Raw genomic sequence first — 22,200 nt, forward strand, 5'->3', positions numbered from 1 at the left:
CGACGAGTTCAAGGTGTTGACTTGGCCTCCAAATTCCCCAGATCTCAATCCAATCGAGCATCTGTGGGATGTGCTGGACAAACAAGTCCGATCCATGGAGGCCCCACCTCACAACTTACAGCACTTAAAGGATCTGCAGCTAACGTCTTGTAGCCAGATACCTCAGCACACCTTCAGAGGTCTAGCGGAGTCCATGCCTCGACGGGTCAGGGCTGTTTTGGAGGACCTACACAATACTAGGCAGGTGGTTATAATGTTATGGCTGATCGATGTATACTGTATGTGTGATGATGAAAATTGAAATATCCAAACTTTAAAATATCTTTATCTTTTGATTCTTCAGGAGTCTCTTTGGAAGAAAAAGTCTCTGCATGCTAAAACAAACCACACAAAGGGTTTGTGCTTAAAATAGACCAAAAGGCTACAAAGAGACAGAAAAAAGGAGATGAGAACGAGAGGAAGTCAGAGGAATAAAAACCTAACCACAGATCTACACACACGCACAGTTTACCACAGCACGCAGAGTGAAAACACGACACGACACTGAATGTTGAGAATTGTGACATTTTATTTTAGGTGAAAACATGCTCGAGCAAACTTAACATTTACAATGTCAAACTCTGGCATGGAATGAATCACAGACATGCTGAGCCAAATGTATGACTACTTACATATTTTACAACTCTATTGCTCTATTTAGGACCATTTTGCCTAAACCTGCTAACGAGAGGCAGAGAGGTTCAATATAAAAGCTATTGAGGGAGAAAGGAAGACTTGGTCAGTATCAAGAACAACAGGATAGACTTTATGGATCAATAGGATGTAGGATAATAATGCAGCTGTAAAGGCTGTAGCACTATGAGCCCTTTTTTTCTCTACAGTTCACTAGTTGTGCAGTCGTGCTCGGTGAATAGGATGTGATGCTGCTGAGGTATGCGGTAACATCCGTGCTCTGAGAGGAAGCTCTAATGTTCAAAGTGTTGAAATGTTGCGGTGGTGAAAGAAAAGCTCTGACTTTCACAAAGACAGTTTGACTTGAAAGAAAAAGTGAAGAACTCTTTAGATGGTTGCTACGGTGACCAACAGAATTAATAGAGACCGAGGTGAGTCAGACATTGGAGCCGCCTGCAGAGTTGGTACCTGCTTGCCCGGCACCCTTAGCCTGCCCGTCCTCCTCCGTCCCATGAGTTGCAGCCTGAGCAGGGGAGGGGCTAGCATGACGCTGGCGTCTCATGAAGGGGAACACACTGAGAGGAAGGAGAGGAAGAAAATATTAGAGAAAAATATTAGAGAATTAAAAAAGTTTCAAAGTAAACATGGTAATTAATGAGAATTTGTACCTTTTCTTTGTCTCCTGGGGGACAATAGCTTTGGCGAGCATGTTCTTGTATAAGTCAGACTTCAGATATCTTGGGTAAGAGTCCTGAACACAAAAACACACACAAATACAATAAGATCACACAACATTTCCACATAAAGTTCTTTTTTTGCTGGGAATTTTACATAGAAATAGATAGATAGAAATATTGGCATATGTGGCGTCCCCCAGGGGTCAACACTGGGTCCTCTGCTGTTCAGTTTTTACATGTTGCCTCTGGCTTGTAAAAAGTCCAGAAATATAGTATATAGTATGGTTAAATGCATTACAGGCATTACAATTGAATCAATATGCACCGATATTAATGTTTTGTTTTATCTCTAAATAGGAGGTATCTCATCAGGCTGATGCAGACGTGCATTAATCCCTTGTTGGATAGACTACATGCTCTTCTCACATATCTGCCTAAAAAGACTCTTAGCCAACTACAGCCATAACAAAATGCTGCAGACAGAGTCCTTGATGTCATTACAACTATTTTTAGATCTCAGCATAGGTTTCCAGTTGTTCAATTTATGTACAGTATATGAGCACATTGTAAGCACAGTTTTGTGACTCATGTAAGGAGAATTTGGCCTTCAACTTTTGAAGAGACGAAGGCTTTGGGGAGCAATGACTAGTACAACAAAAATGGACTCAGTGTTAACACAATTCTAGTGTATTTGGAGGATTGAGGGACATGTTTTATTCCTGAGTACACGATCTACTGTTTCAGTTTCTTTCAAGTGAATTTTTCCGATCCTTCCAGGCAGTCATTTGTTTTGTGAAAATCAATCAGCAGACTGATAAAGCTGGCTTAATGCTCCCATCACACTGAACATCAAGAATGCAGTCATCATTAGAGTGATTACAAAATTGAAATAATTATTTTTGTCTGTCAAAAGATTTTCATATTCTAGGACCTTGTGTTCACTCACAGTGTTTTTTGCGCTGGCCTATTTTCTAAACAAAACCAGTGCAGTTCAGCATTCTCAGCGCTCAGCATCCTCCGTGCAAAAACGCCCTCTGCTGTTTTTTGTTGCTGTGCTCTCAGTTGAAAGTAGTTCATCTTTTGGGAACACCGCCCCGATCGTCAATGTCACTTCATCCTCACCAACCAATCAAAATCAAGAAGGGGCGGGACTTCTGGTATCAACTTTGTCAACAACAATGGCAGAGGAGAAGCTAATCCTTTCATTTTTCGAGGGTACAATTTCCAGTTGAGCTGCTGCTAATGTCAGGACACGATTCCTTTACATTGTTTTTATGTTTTCTTCGTAAAGTTTCCTTGAATAAAAGTAAATATTAAGCATAAAGAGCTATTTAAAACAGACTTCACAGTCACTACCAAGGGAAGCGGAAGTGCCACCAGACAACTTTTGTAACCTAGCAACAGTAAGGGCCGGTGAGAAGCGCTCATAAATTGATGTCGTACAGAGGCGCTTGTAGAAATCAGTGAATGCCTGGAAGATCGGGAAAAGTGTATTCAAATTATTCCTTCCATAAAGTTTGAAAAATACTAAGCCTTCATGTGAAGTATAAATGATTTGTGGATCAAAGAGTTCCGACCTTCTTCATGAGGAAGTAGATGTGCATTTGAGCGTCGTCCATGACGAAACGATGTGGGTGTCTGATCCCTTCTAAAGTTTTATCCATCGTCTTACTGTCGATGTTGACCCATCGTGCAGCTCCAGGAGCCAGGAAATTTCTGAGTCACACACAAAAAGAAAAGCTGCCACCTCATGATGAATGAAGCGTGTATTCGTGCATGTTTGTGTGCTTGTATGTTTACTTGTAGATCTCTTCCACTTTCTCGATGATCCTGGAGCTCTCTCCGTGTCTGATGTCCTCACAGGCCTCCCAGAAACACAGGTTCTCCGCTGGCAGAAACACAGACAACAAGGTGATGCAGGAAAGAGTGACTCACAGGACTTTTTATAGCATGGCTGCCCTCAGTTGGAAACCTTGGTCCCTAGAGATAATTCACGTCTGCATGGATGAACAAACGTACTGGCCTCTACTGTATAACTGACTCTTAAATCTTCCTCTGACTTACCGCTCTCCTCTCTGTTCTTCTTCTCTTTTTACCCTTTACATCCTCTCATCTATCGTTGTCATGAAATGTATCTTATCTTCTTAAATAATCTCTCATATTTAGGACTGAAAAGTATTACGAGAAAAGACTTCTAATAAGACTTAGAAACAAGGTTGGTTTAATATGAATAACAAATAAGTTGTTCTCTGTTTTTTATTCTAATAATCTCCTTCCTTTGATGAATAATTAAGCAGCGTTTTCTGCAAAACTGCAAGGGGTTGTTCTCTAATATATTGAGGCATCGTTGGCATCGTTGTCAATCTGAGAACAAATAAAAAACATCCTATTGTGTTGCTCGGATTATGGGGTGAACATGAGGTCACAGTGACCTTGACACTGATGTAGACACAATAGTTACATTCAATTGTACTATTCAAAGAAATTCCCTCAAGGCTTTTCTGAGATGTCATTCTCATGAGAATGGGACAGAAATGACAGCCAGAAAATAGTTTTCCGGGACATTATGATGTCATAATAAAGTTGACCTTTGACCTTTAGAATATAAATTATTGTATCTTCACTCTATCATTTTAGCCTATTAGACATTTGTGTGAAGTAAGCTGTCCGAATCCAGGGGCTGCAGCCTTCGAAGGACGTATTTGAAGGCCGATTGCGTCACAGCAGCACGTCAAAGGCTGACCAATGTATCCCAAGATGCATTGCGTGCCAATTCAAACTAGATGGCGGACTATTAAACGGCAGATGAATACACTTTAAAATGTGAAAGTTTTTGGTTTCAAATCAATTGAATAGGTAGCGTTACACGTGTTCAGAAAAATGTATGGGGCCTTGTAACAAATGATCAAAGATAAAAGGTTAAGAGGCGCTGGTTAAGCTCAGTTGGTAGAGTGGGCACCCCATGTACAGAGGCTACAGTCCTCGACGCACTGATCGCAGGCTCGACTCCTGGTCTGTGATCATTTGGTGCATGTCTTCCCCTACTCTCTACTCCCCACATTTCCTGACTCTCTTCAGCTGTCCTATCTAATAAAGGCAAAAAGAAAAAGAATAATAGGTTAAGTTACGTGACGTTAGTTATGGTGTTAAGGGCGGGAACAGCTGGCGTCGCAAACAGGAAATCCTCCGTAGACCAGACTGTCTCAGTTCCGTTCGGCCTGAGCGTCTACACAGGTGAATTACTCATCCTTCATAGACCGCATCCTTTGAGGGATGCATCCTCTGAAGTGAGACACAGCTATGGTGTAATTAGTGTATGAATGCTTGAGTTATGGCCCAACAAGTTTTTTGAGAGATCACAGTGACCTTAAACTTTAACCTTTGACTACTAAATTCTAATCAGTTCATTAGTGAGTCCAAGTGGAGGTTTGTGCCTGATGTGAAGTATTTAATAAAACGTTCAGAGATAAAGTTTTCACAAGAATAGAAAGCACAATGAGAACACAGTGACCTTGACCTTTGACAATTAACCACAAAATCTTGCAAGTGTGGAAGTGATTTCTAACTTGAATCTGACAGAGGGACAGACAACTTGAAGACATAGTGTCCCTTACTACAGCTGTTGTTTGTGGAGTGGTAAAAAGAAGGTGAAAGAAATATGGGATATTCTGTGTCTGAACTCTTTAGGCCAAGTCTTGTTAAGTCCCATCATCATCATCATCAGTTTTGTGAAAATTCATCTTTACTTTATCAAACATACAAGATTCAGGACACACAGAAACACACACACAAGTATACGACAGAGTTGTGTTTGGAGTATAATCCAACATGTCTGTCAGTCTTTCTTACCGCTGAACTCTTTCTCCAGGTAGGTCATGAACTCCCGCCTCCCCATGGAGTCATTGAGGAGCTCCATGAAGCTGAAGCTCCAACGCTCCACTCGAAGACGTGTCGGTATGGGCGCCCTGCTCTCAGACACACAACATCAACACAAACATAAACCATAGAAACGTACAAATAACAAACTCCTAACTTTGGACTAAAACATTTATAACTTACTTATTTTCTTGCACTACTATGGTGGTTGCAGTTTGGATTAGAAACAAATGTGTGTGTGTGTGTGTTCTCTCACGCTTCTGTATTCATCGTCCAGTGTGCCGTGTCATCAGAGATCCAGGGGTTACTGGGAAGACAGCCTTGCATAATGGGGTCGTGGTTCAGGTACTGCTCGCTGTATTTCACAAAACTGCACATCCACACACAAATGCAGAGGCATGCGCACACATAAACACACACACGCACGCACACACACACAGTATTATTGTATTATAGCTGCAGATCATAAGAGTTAATGGCCACTAATTCCAAGTTGCCTCAGGATGCATCCATTAGGGGCTCTTATAGTGGGAGCACTAAGGCTTATGTGCATGTGTGTGTGTGTGCATGTGAGTGTGTGCCTAAGACGAAGAGTTCGGCTCAGGCAGCATCGAGTCCATTAGGCCTCCTGTGCATGTGTGTGTGTGTGTGTGACTTTGTGTTTGTGTGTATCTGCATTGGTCAAACCGACACATACCCTTCTAGGCAGATAGATGACTTTACACGGTTTCTTCCAAGGGCCCTTCTACAGTTTTCAATCTATAAACAAAAACAAAACACACACAAAAATACAAATGTAAACACACACACTGAGCTTCAATATACACTCTTGAATTTAAAATGACAGTGTGTAAATAATGGACAATGTTAACCTCATTTTTGTAGTAGTCACTGTTCTAGTTCTGTGAAGAGAAACAGAATGACAGCTTTATACATTTATACAGTTACATCAGTCGCAGAAAGTAGCTTCCCTTTGTCTGTTCACCCACATAAACAATGGCTTTCAATATATATATTAAATATAATAAAACATAAGGAACAGACAGATTGGTCATAACCAATGACTGTATATATAGATGGACGAAGCCTCTCCATCTGCTCTCATTGTACAAAATGAAAGCCAAAACACCTCCGTGATAGGCGCTGCCATCTAGCGATGGTGATGTCATTTGGAGCCAGAGCGGTGCAGTAGAGATTTGTGGGTGACGTCGGCGTAGCCACATCTGCTAACCAAAACACACACTTAACTTACCGGGAAAAACACCCAGCAAAGATCCCGCATGTCTACGTGTTTAACAGCAGAACAGCTTCTTGTGTTGGTCTGAAGCAGACGTTCACAGATATGTAAACTTCAACGACTGTAGTGATTGTTTTAGTCACGTCTCCTCTCGCCGTTCTCTGCTAATCAGGAACAGATCGGCTGCAGGAGCCGTATTGGTCAACAGAGCTGTCAATCATTACTTTTACAGCATCAAATAACTAATTAAAAATAAACTTGACAGAAAAATGAACACTTGGACGTAAATCAGCATAAGAACTAACTATAACGACAGAAACCATGCTTGAGAAAAATGTATTTGACGTGTATTTTGATTTTATAGTTTGACTCATGTCCCATCTGTTAACATGGAGGAGGCGGGCTTTATGACCTATACTGCAGCCAGTCAGCAGGGGGCAATAGAGAGGGTTTGGCTTCACTTTTAGGGAGCTGTCATGTCATCTTTTTATACAGTCTATGGTCATAACATAATACATGTGTAATTATCCTAACAGTATCCTTTAAGGACTTAATTTGGAGCCTCCTTTTATAAATAAAACAGCTAAAATGCTGCAGAATGAGGTTTTCACTAATTGCAAACACATTATACGATACTGTAACTGTCCACAGTACAGCACAGCTCATTTGAACACTTACTTTGAAACAATCCAAGCAGCAAGAAAAAGGGAAAGCAATAAAACATGTCATCAAGACATGTCATCACATTACATTGTCAGAGGTGTATAAACAGTAAAACAGGAAGTAAACAAACTTGATGATGTCACTAACCAGCGTAACTCGGGAGCTGAAGTTGTTTGGTCTCTCTAGACCCATGTCCAACACATTATGTGCCCCAGGCTGAAAGAAAATACACACACTAATAACTAAGTATGGTATGTTTGTTGTAAAGGTTGTGTTTATTTGTGTATGTGCGTGTCGCTGATGAGAACATGCATGTGAGTGAGCACTCGTCTTTTCTTAAGCTTTCCACTCCACTAGCCCTGACTTTTATTCTCATGTTTCTTTCTTTTTCTCCATATCCTCGTCCCTAATTCATAAGGGCAAGACAAGATGGAGTCCCTCCTCCAAACCCTCTCCTCCTCCTCCTCCCTCTCTCTCCACATTACCTCTATACTTTGTCCTCCCTTTCCTCCTTTCCATCTGATCTTTCTCTAAGTATCAAATGGACTGCTGTTGTGTTTACAGCAGGCGATATAAAGAAAGTGTAAGGTGATATTCCTTTTCTCTCTCTTTTTCTTTCTATTTTTCTTCCCCTCTCTCTCTCTCTCTCTCTCTCTCTCTCTCTCTCTCTCTCGCTCTCTCTGAGATGTAAGCTGCAGCTTTTACCAGATGGGTTGAATATTTCATGTAAGAGGCAGAAGGGACTGCGAGTGAACATTAGTGGGACGTCTGACTTTTTTAAATACTGTACCAAACATTTATCTTGTTCTGTAGCATGGTAAAGCACAATATAGTATAGTATAGTATAGTACAATATAGTATACAAAACTGTGGTAAACCAGAATGGTTTTGTTGAGTGTAGAGCAAAATGTTTTAATATATAATAGGTTAGTGTTTATTCTAAAAAAAGAGAACAGTATAGTATAGTATACAACAGTATAGTACAATGCAGTGCAGAACAATATGGAAAAGTGTAGAATAGTAAAGTATAATACAGCATTAAATAACATAGTACATCATAGTATTATACAGTATACTCTAATCCAACACATTAGAGACCAATAGTGTTGAACTGAGTACAGTTTAGTATGGAACCGAAAAATACTAGATTGTCCCTACTCTCCACGCCAAAAGCAAAATTACTCTGCTGGAATCTAAAATAGTATAGTATAGTATTTCATAGTATAGCAAAGTGTACAGCATAGTGTAGTAAAGTAAAGAATAGTTTAGTAAAGCATAAGCTGTGTCTCAATTCAGGAGCTGCATCCTTCAAAGGACACGCTCTACGAAGGACGAGTCGTTCCTAGACCTAGACTAGAAAGATGTCCTGTTTGCGTCACCAGCTGTGCGGCCCTTACCTCTGTGTCACAAAGCACTGCTCCTGTCGCCTAGCAACAGGTAGCTAGCAGGCTAATTAGCTGTCATAGCTAGAGTCCACCATCTCCTTTGAATTGGCGCGCAATGAATCTTGGGATATGCAAAGCATGGCAACCTGAATATAATATTATTGTATAGCATAGTATAGTAAAGTATAGTATAGTATAGTAGTATAGTATAGTATAGTATAATGGTAAAGTATAGAATAGTATAGTATAGTAGTATAGTATAGTCAGTTATAGTATAGTGAAGTATAGTATAGTAGTATAGTATAGTATAGTCAGGTATAATATAGTGAAGTATTAGCTTCAGTATAGTATGGCATAAGATAGTGTAGCATAGTGTACAGTACAGTTAATATAGTATAACATAGTAGACTATAGAATGATATAGCATAGTATAGCATAACGTTGTGTACAGTATAGTGTAGTAAAGTATAGTTAGTATACCATAGTAATAACTGTGTAGTACAGACTAGTATAGTATAGGATAATATATCACAGTATAGTAAATTATAGTTAAGTATAATATTTATTGTAACCCAACACAGGAGAGAACACTATAGTATGGTCAAGCAAATCTAATATAGGTAGAGGACAGTATCATATAAAATAGAGAGTATAGTATAGTATTGAGTAGTGTAGTATATAGTGTGCTAATACAACCCAGAGTATAATAACAGTGAACATACCGGGGGTCTGTTGATGAGCCAGTAGGCCTGCTCCTGACACTCCAGAACAATGCGGTCCGCCTTCCTCCTCTGTTTGGACGCTCTGAACATAAATCACACTGTAAGTTTATGTGTGTGTGTGCCTGTGTGTGTATGTGCCTCGATGTGGCTGTGCGTATGTGCAGTTCACCTGAGTTGCTCTCTTGCCTGCATCACCACAAAGTCCCAGGTGTGGTTGATCCTCTTGTGCAGCACACTGTACCGCTCCTTAAAAGAGAGGAGAGAACAAAGAGGAGTGTAATTTAAAGTTATATGTTCCTGGTCCTGCAGAATTACCATGGTATAATTCATTATACATACATATATGTTCTCTCCTATTCTTACACACAATACACACTTTGCTCACCTTTTCATATTCCATCAGTTCTCCTTGTTTTCTTATGTTCTTTTTAGCCAAATAGATTGCTGACGGGATCGAAAGCAAAAACAGTAAAGAAAGACATTAGATAGAGAGTTGTTCCCTGATCTGTGTCATATTATTACACTTAATAATGTGATGAAGTGTGATTGTTGTTTTTCCTTACAATTAAACACACTGTGTGTTTTTGTTCTTGCCTTACCATAGTCCAGCTCTGAGGCAGGCCAGCGGGTGCTAGTCCAGAAATAAGGAGTCTGAAAAACAAGTGACATTTTTAACATTTATGACAGAGAGTGATGGTGCAGCAGCCGATGAAAAAGTGGCAGATGGATGGGGGATTAGGAAGTGGGCTAATGGAGTGAGAGGGAGAAAGGGAGATGGACAATGATGGAGGGAAAAGTGACGGTTAAGTCAAAGTGGTTTTGAACTGGAAGGAGGGACAGCGAGTTTTTAGGAGCAGGTGGAGTGAACATACTGCATGAGGGATGAGCGACTTACCTGGAAGCGGTAGGGTGACTCATCGGGCCGTAACACGAGGGATCTGGGCTCCTTGAGGGGGTAAATATACCCGTATCTCACCAGCATGCCACCAACGTGCAGAGCCTCTGTTAAACAACACAGAAGAAACTAATTACTTTGCTGTCTCAGTATTTTAGATAGATGTAAACTGGCTGTTTATTTGTGCTAACACACCTTCAAAGCTACCAGAAACTAGAGCTGTTCAGATACAGATATCAGTGTCGGAAAAGTCTCCAATACAGCCCAAAATGTGGTGACATTAATTGATGAGTAAGCAAACTAATGCACCAGTTGGAAACCATAATTTATGAGCCCCAGCAGAAGGCTGCATTTATAAAGTGTCAAGAGTTACCTTTTGTTTTGGTTTGGCACTAAGTAAATAAGGTGCTAGCAGAGAGTGTTACATTAGGTAAAACTTGCAAAAGCTTGTCAGCAAACTGTTTTTTTCAATGACTGTATATAAAGATGGACGACGCGTCTCCATCTGCTCTCATTGTAGGGAATTGATGCCAAAATAGCCCCCGTGACAGGCCCTGCCATCTTGTGATGGTGATGTAATTTGGAGCCAGAGCTGTGCAGTAGAGATCTGCTGGTGGAGCCGCGGTGGCTACTTCCACTAACCAAAACACACACTTAAAACGGCAAAGATCCAGCACGCTGGCGTGTTTAACAGCAGAACAGTTTCTTGTGTTGGTCTGAAGCAGACGTTCACAGATATGTAAACTTCAATGACTGTAGTGATTGTTTTAGTTACGTCTCCTCTCGCCGTTCCTCCTCTATTCTGCTAATCAGGAACAGATCGGCTGCAGGAGCTGTATTTATCAACAGAGCTGTCAATCATCCTTTTGACAGCATCAAATAACTCATTAAAAATAAACTTGTTAGAAAAATGAACACTTGGTCGTAAATCAGCATGATAAGAACTAACTATAATGACAGAAACCATGTTTGTGAAAAATGTATTTGACGTGTATTTTGATTTTATAGTTTGACTCATGTCCCATCTGTTAACATGGGGAGGCGGGCTTTATGACCTATACTGCAGCCATCCTTTTAGGGAGCTGTCATGTCATCCATCTTTTTATACACTCTATGATTTCTTTCCACCTATAGGTGTATATTTCTTATTGCACTGATACAGGAGGGGTAATCGATATCAACCAATACTGGGAAAAATCTGGTTGGAATATCTGTACCATAAACAACACTTGGTTAGAAATATACACTGATCAACCATAACATTATGTCAGCATGGGCACCCTGACCGGTCTGCGGCTACACAGCCCCATACACAACAAACTGCGATGCTCTGTGTGTTCTGACTCCTTTCTATCAGAACCAGCATCAACTTTTTCAGCAGTTTGAGCTACAGTAGCTCTTCTGTTGGATCGGACCACATGGGCCAGCCTTCACTCCCCCATGCACACCCTGTCGCCGGTTCACTGGTTTTCCTTCCTTGGACCACTTTTGGTAGGTACTGACCCCTGCAGCCCTGGAACACCCCACAAGAGCTGCAGCTTTGGAGATACTCTGACCCAGTCGTCTAGACTTCACAATTCAGCCTTTGTCAAAGTCGCTCACATCCTTACACTTGGCCGTTTTTCTTGCTTCCCACACATTAACTTTGAGGACAAAATGTTCACTTGCTGCCTAACATATCCCACACACTGACAGGGGCCTTTGTAATGAGATAATCAATGTTATTCACTTCACCTGTCAGTGGTCATAATGTTATGACTGATCAGTGTATAAGCAAAGTTTGTATTATACCATGGTTGATGGGACATGAAAGAGTTGATTGATTTTATTAGGATCAAAGCTTTCAAATCAAGCATGATGAATAAATAATATTATGACAACAAGGAATAAATTTAGTATAAAGTATATCTTATTTTTATACATTTTTCTAAGTGTCAGCACCTTGTTAGCAATCTCTCACAAATCGACGCCTGTTCCAGCAGGGATAAAAGGCCTAATCAATCTTCAGCCTCTCCTCATTTGTTAAAGAGCCCTACTTTTATGACTGACAGCTTCCAAAAAAAGCTGTGTGATGCATTTTAATCAGCTCTTACCACTCTCTCTCTCTCTCTCCCTCGCTCACTGACTCGTCTCTTTCCTCCTTTAGTCTGCTCTGAAGCCACAGGGACCAGCGGGCTGTACTTTTTTCCCAACCTCTAATTTAGTTCAGGCACGGTAAAGTCTCCTGAGGTGCAAAACCCCCACGGGGACACTAATCAAACCCAGATCATCAGGTGAGTTAATCAAACTTGGATCCTCTGGGGCCAGTTTACTGGAAACAGCAACCCCCATAATACACTCACAAACACATCACTACCACGTCAGCTTGAGAGAGAGCACCATATCCTGGCAACATGCTAGCAACGACACAACAAACAGGTCACGCTGAGACAGAGAATCCCAGTGAATCCTCTCTCTCTATCACACACATAAAATGTATGCATCAATACAGTCTCTTACCCTCCTCGCTGATATTGTATTTCTGCATCAACCAGTCAATTATGTCCCGGCCTGCAGACAAAGAGAGAAACAGTTACAAAAGAGACCAGAAAAGAGGACAAACTTGCTCCATCTACTCTGCAAAGCACACAGTATTCTCCCAAATTCACTGCTGCATTATGCATGACCACTGGGACAAACACAGGCTGCAAAGTGCAAGTCCACACAGATGCTGATGCACACTGACACACGGGCACACACACATACACACACCTGTCATGGCGTGTGGAATAACTGTGATGAGGAGCCTCTGGTTTCTCATCTTCATGCCCATGTCAGGGTCCTGCATGGCCACAATCACTCTCTCCATCTGTCAGGGGAATACACACATAATACACATGAGCATGCAAGTACTCACAACAAACAGAAAACAAACATATAAAGTCTCACATTAAGAAAAACTTTAAATATTTTAAATATTCCATCTTTTAACAACTTGATTTTATCCTAACATCCGTTCATGTGTTATATGTTTCTGGATTCATACATGTTAGTATCTACGGTATAATATGTCACATTATAAAAGCAAAGCAAAGGAGACAGATTCATACAGTATTACCTTTCGAAAACACGCCATTTGCTCCCGGTTCCAGCCTCCTTTAGCCAGGGTGTTGATGGTCATCTTGCAGGCTGCTTGGGATCACTCGACGGGACGGTAGAAAGTGCAAGAGCGAAGTGCTGTCGGGAGCGCGCGGCAGAGAGTGCACCACTATTTCCTTTTTTTTTTTTTATCCACGAGGCGGTCCGGTGCCTACCTCGCGCGCCCCTGTAGCAGATTAAAGGGGATTACAGTATTGAAAAAGGCTATAAATTGTCACCAAATTCATAAAAATTACGTTTTTAAGTAGAACAGTGCGCTATAACGTGATAAGGTCGACAAGCTCACGGTTGAAAAGGTTAGTTTGTGACATGATACAAAAAATAATTTTATTAATTTTCTCTAATTTACTTACAAGTTAAGCTATAGGGTGCGATCCTAGCCGCATATTTAGCACAACATACAAGACTAACAAACATTTCTAGCATTCCGTCTCTCAAAAAAGTGTTTATATAATTCATGTTTACTTAGTGCAAGCATCCTGAGGACAATTCAGAATGAAAACAGGGACTGCATACATGAAATATTAATAGGTTTACTACTAATAATAGTGAAATGTCACTTTAGACCGATAAAGAAGAATTGAACAATAAAGTTTTCCTATCATCAAAATCAAAAGACTAATTTTGTATAAAATAAAATATATTATATTGTATAATATGATATAATTATAAAGAAATCTTACAAAGTAATTTGACAAACAGAGTGCCTGTTAAGTAAGATAGGCCTAATTACATTAGGCCTTTAAATATCTAATATAGAAACATCGTATATAGAGTATAAACCCGTTTAGTTAATGAATAAATACACAAGATAATAATAGATTATCTTATGTTATTTTGAGTCGATTAGATGTAACAGCTTAAAGTGTGTGTTCTAAAAGAGGCTTTTATTTTTTTATAAATATTTCCAACAGTTACATGTATTATAATATAGAATAATAATTAAATGATACTAAGTTTTCCTTAAATAATTCTGTGTGAGATAAGAAAACCTTACTGTCTTTGTCTTTGTTGGCTATAATAACTAACAGTTGCTTTAAATTACATATTTTTTATGTGCTACTTGCAACACACTTAATAGCTAACAAAGGACACTCAGTCTTTGTTGACATTTACCAAACAGCACATGCACTGATTTCGCTGCAAAAGTCAATGGCAGTACTTTTTGTCCCGCACACGTATCCGTAGAAACCGGAAGTGGCTCCGTCGTCGTTTAGAGACCTTTCACTTGCCTCATAATCGGCTAATTTGTTAAGAATATCAAGAGATTTTTGAAGAGGTAAGAGCTTGACTAAACATGGGTTTTCTTTGACCGTCAGCTGGGATAACTTACGCACATGAAATTAATAGCAAAATAGTAAGAGACTTCTTAGCTAACCTTGCTAACGCTAACTGTAGCAGGATGGAGGAGACCGACTGAGTGGAGCTACTCCACTGGAAAAGTGTTTAAGCTGTTAGAGCACTATTTGTAACACTGATACCTACAAATGTAATGTTAAAACTGGACATTGTTTTTACTGTTCTGTGTTCGATTTTCATTGTACAGTTTTACATTTTTATTTTAGTCTTGGAAAAGTAAAAATAAGCTAAGGATCAGTGCATTGTTATGTTAAAGCTATACACATTTAGTTGTAGTAGTTTATAATAAAAATACATACAATTATTTAGAGGCATTGTAAAGCCAAATCTACATTATCATGGCCTGTTGCTTATGGTGAAAATCACATTACATTCTTGTAAAACTTTCTAACCACTTTATTTGGAACCGTTTTAAGCATGTCACTCTTTAACTTTCAGCAACAAAAATAAAGATTAGAAAATTTGTATGGGTCTCTGTTAGGTGGTGATGGGTGACATCCGTCAGTCGTTGCTGCCCCGGGATGTGCTGAGTGCAGCCAAGGAGCTGCTGTATCACCTGGACATCTACATCTGTAACCTGGTGCAGTCAGGGAGGCAGCCTCCTCAGGTCGACTCCAAGACCCTGGAGCTGGTGGAGGAGTTCATCCTGCATGCACCTAAAGACAGAAACACTCCAGCCAGGGTAAAATAAGAGACTGAAATGCTTTTACACCAATATACAGCATGTAAACACACACATTTGAATAGCGAATTCATTGTATTTTTATCTTTCAGAGGATGAGTGCTCTCCAGGAGCTCCAGCTGTTGGAGATCATGTGCAGCTGTTTCCAGGAACAGAGCCGGGACACTGTCCGGCAGCTGATGTTCTCCGCCCTCTTCAGTCTTCAAGGCAACCAGGCAGATGAAAGTCGCATGGCACTGTTAGGCAAGCTGGTCTCCATGGCAATCGCTATGGGCAGGGTCCCTATCTTGGAATGTGCTGCTAGCTGGTTACAGGTGAGGATTAAAACAAACTTAGATGTACATTAAAATGGTTCTTAGAACTTCAGACCTTGTGTGAATGCATGTTTTTGTGTACTGTGGTTGAGCAGAGCTGGGGCCTATACTACGAAGCGAGTTCAACATACCCAGGGTATCTTTTCCTGATCTGGCTTCACTTAACCTGACATAGGTGATCGCGCTAAGCGGTCGCACAACGCTGGTTATCAGCTCGATAAGTCAAGTTCTATGAGCGCGTTCACATAAAGTGGCATGGTTTGGAGCAATTGACCAATCTCGACACGGGCACGTCTGCCGTCAGCTGCTCGGAATATTTTACAAACTGATTTTAGAAAGATAAGAAGAAATTAATCCAGACTATAATCCACTCAGTTGCAGCTGCTGAATGCAGGAAGGACAAATAGAAAAAAAACGCAGACTGTGTAAATGCGCACATATAATAATATCACTGCTCCATCATCAGAGCACCATATATTGATTATAACTCTCGTGTATTACATTAGATTAATACGTTGCACTGATGTATTTTTGTTGCGTTAATGACAGATTTAGACTTATTCTCTCAGCCGTATCAAACTATGGAGCAAATAAAAATAAATGTAAAACCACAATTTAAAGCAGCACGAATGCTTATTTTCATATCGTATAAGTACAAAAGTACTTCAGGCTTCATTGTTTTTATCAGTCTCTGTTGTGGATGTATGTCAGTAAAGCTCGATGAATATCTTTCAGGAATTTCCTTCATAAAATCAGACGGTAAAGCAGAAGTGTTTTACCGCTCTCTTTCCCTCCTCCCTGTACGATCTGCTCACAGAGCTCCTGAATCAAGAGACCTGATTGGTCAGTGGGTGGTGTTTAGTTCAGGTTGATCTGTAATCTCCAACATAACCTGCTCCGGAGCAGGCTAGGTGTTCAGCATAAGTTACCATGGTGATCTACCCCGGTGAGAAGTGAACCACCTTCGTAGTACTGAAAAGTCGGAGTTTACCCTGAAGTTACCTCGATAACTGCAGATCCTGCTTCGTAGTGTACCCCCCTGAAGATTTAACTCTGGCTGTGTTTGTGTCCTGCAGAGAAACCACCGTGTGTACTGTGTGCGCCTTGCACAGGTGCTAGTAGATGACTATTGTAGCATGGTGCCAGGCTCGGTGCCCACCCTGCAGAACATCCACAGCGCCAGCCCACGCTTCTGCTGCCAGTTCATCACTGCTGTCACCACCCTCTATGACCTCACCTCAGGTACATGTGACACACATAAATAAACATCCGAAACATCCATTTAAAATACAATTAAAAATCTTAAGCAGAAGGAAAGTGTGTTGTTAACATGTTTAATTTTAATATTTTTGTGTGTCTTCTCAGAGGAGCTCACCCCTCCTTTAGAACTTCTCCAGATGATCGTGTCGTGGATCCAAGATGACCCTCGTCTAGTCCTGATCACCTTCCTGAACACGCCCCTCACAGGCAACCAGCCAATCAACTCACTTGATGTGACACCGTTGGGTGGGTTAGTGCGCTGGTGCGTCAAAGCACCGCTGGCCTACAGGAGAGACAAGAAGCAGACGCTAACCAACGGAACAACTGAGAGCGAGCCGGAGGTTGGGCCTCTTTTCTCTGGTCTCCATCTGAGTGTCCTACAGGTGTGTGTCGGTTTGCCAACATTTCCACTGAATAATTATGTGCAGCAGAGGAAACATCTCTACACATAAAGTGAAGATAATCAAGCCATGTCTTTGTCTGTCTCCTGCCACGTTCAGGTCTTCATGCTTTTGCCGAACATACTAAATGAGAAGGGGCTATTCGGCCGCCTGGCGCTGCTGCAGGTGGACTCTCTCGCTGCACTGACCTCAGACCTCTCCAGGTTGTTGGACCAGGCCGACAAACACACACACACGTCGTCCGCAGATACACACACACTGTCCCAGCTTACCCTGGACCGGCTGGCACAAGCGCTGCAGGTGGCGATGGCCAACGGAGCTCTGCTCTGCTCGAGAGGTAAGATCCTGGAAAGGGGGGATGTGAGGATAAAAGTATTGCAGAATAGAGACAAGAAAAGTCGATAGGGGATGGAAATGGGAAAAATACATTTCTGGAAAAATTGTTTTCATAGGTTGCTGCAAAGTCCTCAGTACCTGCATTCTTGGGCCTGAGATTGGAAATGAACTTGACAGATTTTTAGTGTTTATCTTTCTCTCTCTGACCTGTTAGTTTCTATTGCGCTCACGACTAAACACAATAATAGGCTAAGAGTTTAGAGAGCACATATCCAAATACAAAGATTTATAATTTCAAACTTTTAATTTGGGATTTCATAATATATTGTACTTATTGTGCAATTTAAGCAATATCACACTGGAGGTCGTGATGTCGTACTGGATATCATCACGGCTGTCATTCAATCGTAGGCACGAGGCCGCAATCACAGCCATGCTGATATTCAGTACAACATCACAACCTCCAGTGTGATATTGCTTTTATACAACAGCTATACAAGCAGGAAATGGTTGTAAAAAGTATTAATCAACAACAGATTAGTTTTTGTTCCACCAACTCAACTAGTTCCACAACTTAACTGAAACTGGCCTTTTGTTGCCAAGCAACCCAAACATTCTCCCGCACTCTGTGCCTCGAGGTTACCACAGATCAGCAGTTTTTTCATGTACATTTATGTGTTTGATTTAATTTATTATCAACCAGTGAAATAAGAGTCTGCTGTGTGATTCAGAGCTTGATCAGTGTAGACTTCGTGGTCTGCTGGTAATTAACAGCACTCAGAACACCAGGGGGCTATTTCACAAAAGCAGAATTCAGAAATCCAGGATTGACCGCGGGGCTGATCACAGATTTCCTGATGCTGAGATGAAGAAGACGCGTGCAGCATACTTTACACCCATCGCGATCGAGCAAGAGCTACTAATGGGAGTTCATGAAGACTTGAAACACATAATATGTATTAAAAGAAAAAGGAAATGCTGCTGCTATAATAAAACGATGAGAAAACGCATGGCAGACTATTGAGGACGGACTAAATGCGTAAGTAGCCTAAAAATCGCCGATACATTCACCAACCACTCTTAATTAAAACCATCATAGTTATAAAATGCAGAGATGCATTTAACTTAAAAGTGAGCAGTAAAGATAATGTCACTCAGGAAATGTACCATCAAGATACATTACAACCACTCATCCACAATGCCAGAACATATTAAGACCATGTAGCTATATACAGTATGTATATAATGCGCAATTTACCATTTTAGCAATGAAAGGGTGACGAAAGTGATGACTGTAGCAGCGTTTCTCCAAAATCATTTGCAGCGGTGGGTGTAATCTGCTCTACACAAAGATGTAATTTCAACGCATTTTAATTTTAATTTAAAAAAAATCATAAACACGGAGCTTAATGGGCTTAAATCCTAGGTTTTGTGAAAAAGCCCCCTGGCTGAGGCGGAGTGATACACCGAGTGAAAAGTCCCAGTGAAGTTGTTCTCTGTATCAGCACTCATGGAATGCCTCTTATCCAATCAGATTACTTTGGAGTTTCTAACCAGGAAGTGGCTCAGATACATTATTTTTTTGCAATAAAACAGTTAGGCATGTTTGCTGTAGATGGATAAACTTCACTGGAAACACATACTATATACTACAACCTACATATAGCCATGTTTTTATTTGCATAAATTTAAACTAAGAATAGTGTGTGCATTTTCCAGTTTATACAGGGATTTTAACCCTAATGAACATCAGACAGTAACATAACCTTCTACAACAAGAACGCCGTCTTTGTTGTACACATGCAGGAGGTCACAGTGGGAGGTAAAATACAGATTTGAGGTTTATCTTTGTTTACTTATCAAATAGCTTCTCTCTTGATGTTGTGGTGAAGTTTGAGTGCTTATTATGTTCTTCCTCGTCTTTACAGAGGACCTGCGAGCCATCTGTTCCCGCCTCCCACACAACAAGTAAGAACAATTAACTGCCTCTTATCTTGTTACTATTTCTATTGGTTACTTGGGCTGCGGTCGAATAGTCCTCTTTGGTTAGGAAGGTTCCTAACAGAGTGTAACGACCCACAAGTGTTTTAAGTGTCAGCCTTGATAAGAGCTGTTCGAATTCTGTAAATGATAAGGAAAGGAGCTTCACTGCTTCCTTTATTATCTCCTTTAGCATAGGAAACACTGGACCATCCTTTACGAAAGGAGAGGAGAAAATAATGACCCACAATTCCTTGCGACAGCAACATTTAAAGTGACGCACCTCTCGGCGGTCATGAAAACACATCGACATCACAGAAGATGGTAGATAGTAGACTTGAATACCAACTTGTCTGGATTAAACAGTTATTTTCATACAGTATAACTTCTGATCCATGACCTTTGGTAACTTGTTTTCCAAGTGTACACTACAGTAATATTAATACAAACAAGACTAGGTCAAAACCTAGTATGTGGCTGATCTCATCAGGTCAATGTGCGCTTTTGTGGGCAATGTGTTACAAGGACTGTCCTTATGAGGCCGATGACAACGTGTTTGAAAGCAGGTGCGCGCTGCGGACGTAGGTGAGGACAGCAGATAAGCAGCGGAGGAGCAGCCTCGCCTACTCCCCGAACAAAGTATCCAGAGCCGTATAGACAGAGAGTCGCGTCAGTGGAGGTCCAATATGCTCCATGATCCGCCATTGCGATGTCGCAACTCTCCCTACAGCTGTGAAAGTACCGTCACTCAGTCATATGTGTTGGGCTGACCCCGGCGGTCAAGATAGAAAGAAATATAAGATAGAATAAGATTGTATTACAAATAACAGAAACAACAATACAGAATATGATTCTGCAACATAAATACAGTAAAATAAATTATTTAAAAAACATTCATAAAATCATTTATTTAATAATTCTTAATGGTAAACCAGGCTGCAGAAGTTTGAAGTGCACGTTTAGAGGTATGAACACTTCCAGTTGTTCTCAGGTCCTCAGACAGACAAGCTGCCTCGTCCTGACGGAGTTGTCCACGTTTTTATGACTAAACACGGAAAGCACCAGGCGATAGATGCACTCTTTGTAGTCCATCATTAGTAGATTGTAGTTTTTTAAACGGCAGAACCACGTGACATTAGTCACATGGCCCAGTGTAAGTGCAGTCGGATTCTCCTTCCTTACTCCTTTTGAGTTCTCCTCGCATCTTTCCTTGACCTCATGATGTTTTCTATAGAGGAGGAAAAAGTGGTTAGACACAAGGGGTAATTTTTTGGGACTTTTTGACCACTGCCCAGGTTTCATCTTAAGATCTGCTTGAGTATGACATATGGAGAATGCTTACGGCAATAAATAACAAGATCCCATGTGGACCCCAAGGGAAAAGCAAGACCCTCCTGTACCTTGGTTTACATAATCTTGTGTATCTGTGTTTCCAGTTTGCTCCAGTTGGTGTTGTCCGGCCCGGTGATGTACTACAACAACATCCACACCCCTCCTATGGCCTTCAGCCCGCACGCAGCTCACTCCCCCATCGCCTCACACCCCACGCACCCTGCACACCCCCCGATCCCTCCACACACACCTCTAGCCCCCCATCCCTCCTCTCACCCTCAGTACCCCGCTCAGCCTTTCATGACGGGGATGCCGTTCCCCTACCGACCCAGCCACTAACACAGAGTATGTCCAACTTGTCTGCAAATGTGAAAGTGTGTAAATGTCTGAGTGTGTGTGTGTGTATGTTTGTTGACTTGCTTGAATAAGAGAGTGATGTGTGGTGATATTAGCTTTTGCTAAATGTCTGTGAGGCTAACAACGTGTTTGTCCAATAAATATTTTTTTACCTCACTCTTGGTTTTGTTCTCTACTCCAACCACTAGTGGTCACTGTTGTCCTACTCACAGCTACAAATACACACGCAATAAGCTTGAGAGACAGATGTGCATTTCAGGGCCTTATTTACAAGGTTGAATAGAAAGACAACTCTGATGAAGGCTTAATAATGCTTCTTGCAAACTATACTGTTTATTTAGTGTAGAAATATATCGTTTGGATGGGTAGAAATGTAATGCTGACTGGAATAAACCAAACAGTTTTTTTGTATGCCTTAATCAGTATCAAGAAAGGCTCGTTTTTATTCATCCACAAGCTAAAAGAAGTGGAGAGAATTTGTTTGGAAAATTTGATTCAGTGTTTTATTACACTTCACATTAAAAGTCATTAAAACAATCTCAGTCACAACGCAGAGAAGGAGACGGTGAGGGCACATGGACGCTTATCAGTCGCATAGTCATAGAATGGATAGAAATCTAACAGAAATCTTTGCAACGAATGAAGGATGACTTTCCCTTTAAGACTTAAAGGAGCAACCTTTTCTGAGAAGTGGTAGAAATTAACTGCCAACGTTTTCTTTTTATATTTTTTTTGTCTTATCGTTCTTGTTGTCTTTAGATAAATTAAAAGTAAATAAAAGTATCCAAGGCTCTTGACCCATGTTTGTTCAGGCATACGAACTGCCAGAGGCTCCATGACGCATGCTGTGCACAAACATCTAAAGGTGGACCGGTCACCTCTGTCCCAAACCGTCAGGGGTTTCATAACCAAAG

General features: G+C 40.9%; 2 protein-coding genes across 2 annotated transcripts; one reads left to right on the plus strand and one right to left on the minus strand.

Moving 5' to 3' along the window:
* Nucleotides 1–1,108: 1,108 nt before the first annotated feature.
* rgs11 (regulator of G protein signaling 11) lies at nucleotides 1,109–13,287 on the minus strand. Its single transcript, XM_069685137.1, has 17 exons — nucleotides 13,225–13,287; nucleotides 12,879–12,975; nucleotides 12,627–12,677; nucleotides 10,128–10,234; nucleotides 9,832–9,883; nucleotides 9,618–9,676; nucleotides 9,402–9,478; nucleotides 9,233–9,314; nucleotides 7,273–7,341; nucleotides 6,098–6,121; nucleotides 5,923–5,984; nucleotides 5,482–5,595; nucleotides 5,199–5,314; nucleotides 3,150–3,237; nucleotides 2,927–3,065; nucleotides 1,341–1,423; nucleotides 1,109–1,247 (listed from the first exon to the last, which is right to left on the minus strand). Exons 1-17 carry the CDS (start codon nucleotides 13,285–13,287, stop codon nucleotides 1,109–1,111), a joined length of 1,422 nt encoding a protein of 473 aa, XP_069541238.1.
* A 1,169-nt stretch (nucleotides 13,288–14,456) lies between these two features.
* ints15 (integrator complex subunit 15) lies at nucleotides 14,457–21,415 on the plus strand. Its single transcript, XM_069685147.1, has 8 exons — nucleotides 14,457–14,544; nucleotides 15,106–15,306; nucleotides 15,399–15,620; nucleotides 16,697–16,862; nucleotides 16,986–17,263; nucleotides 17,381–17,618; nucleotides 19,546–19,585; nucleotides 21,034–21,415. Exons 2-8 carry the CDS (start codon nucleotides 15,112–15,114, stop codon nucleotides 21,266–21,268), a joined length of 1,374 nt encoding a protein of 457 aa, XP_069541248.1. The 5' UTR covers nucleotides 14,457–14,544; nucleotides 15,106–15,111; the 3' UTR covers nucleotides 21,269–21,415.
* Nucleotides 21,416–22,200: the final 785 nt, after the last annotated feature.

Source organism: Semicossyphus pulcher, unplaced genomic scaffold (genome assembly GCF_022749685.1).
Source record: "Semicossyphus pulcher isolate SPU_LCO1_2020_fin unplaced genomic scaffold, fSemPul1.0.p SCAF_7, whole genome shotgun sequence".
NCBI lineage: Eukaryota > Metazoa > Chordata > Actinopteri > Labriformes > Labridae > Semicossyphus > Semicossyphus pulcher.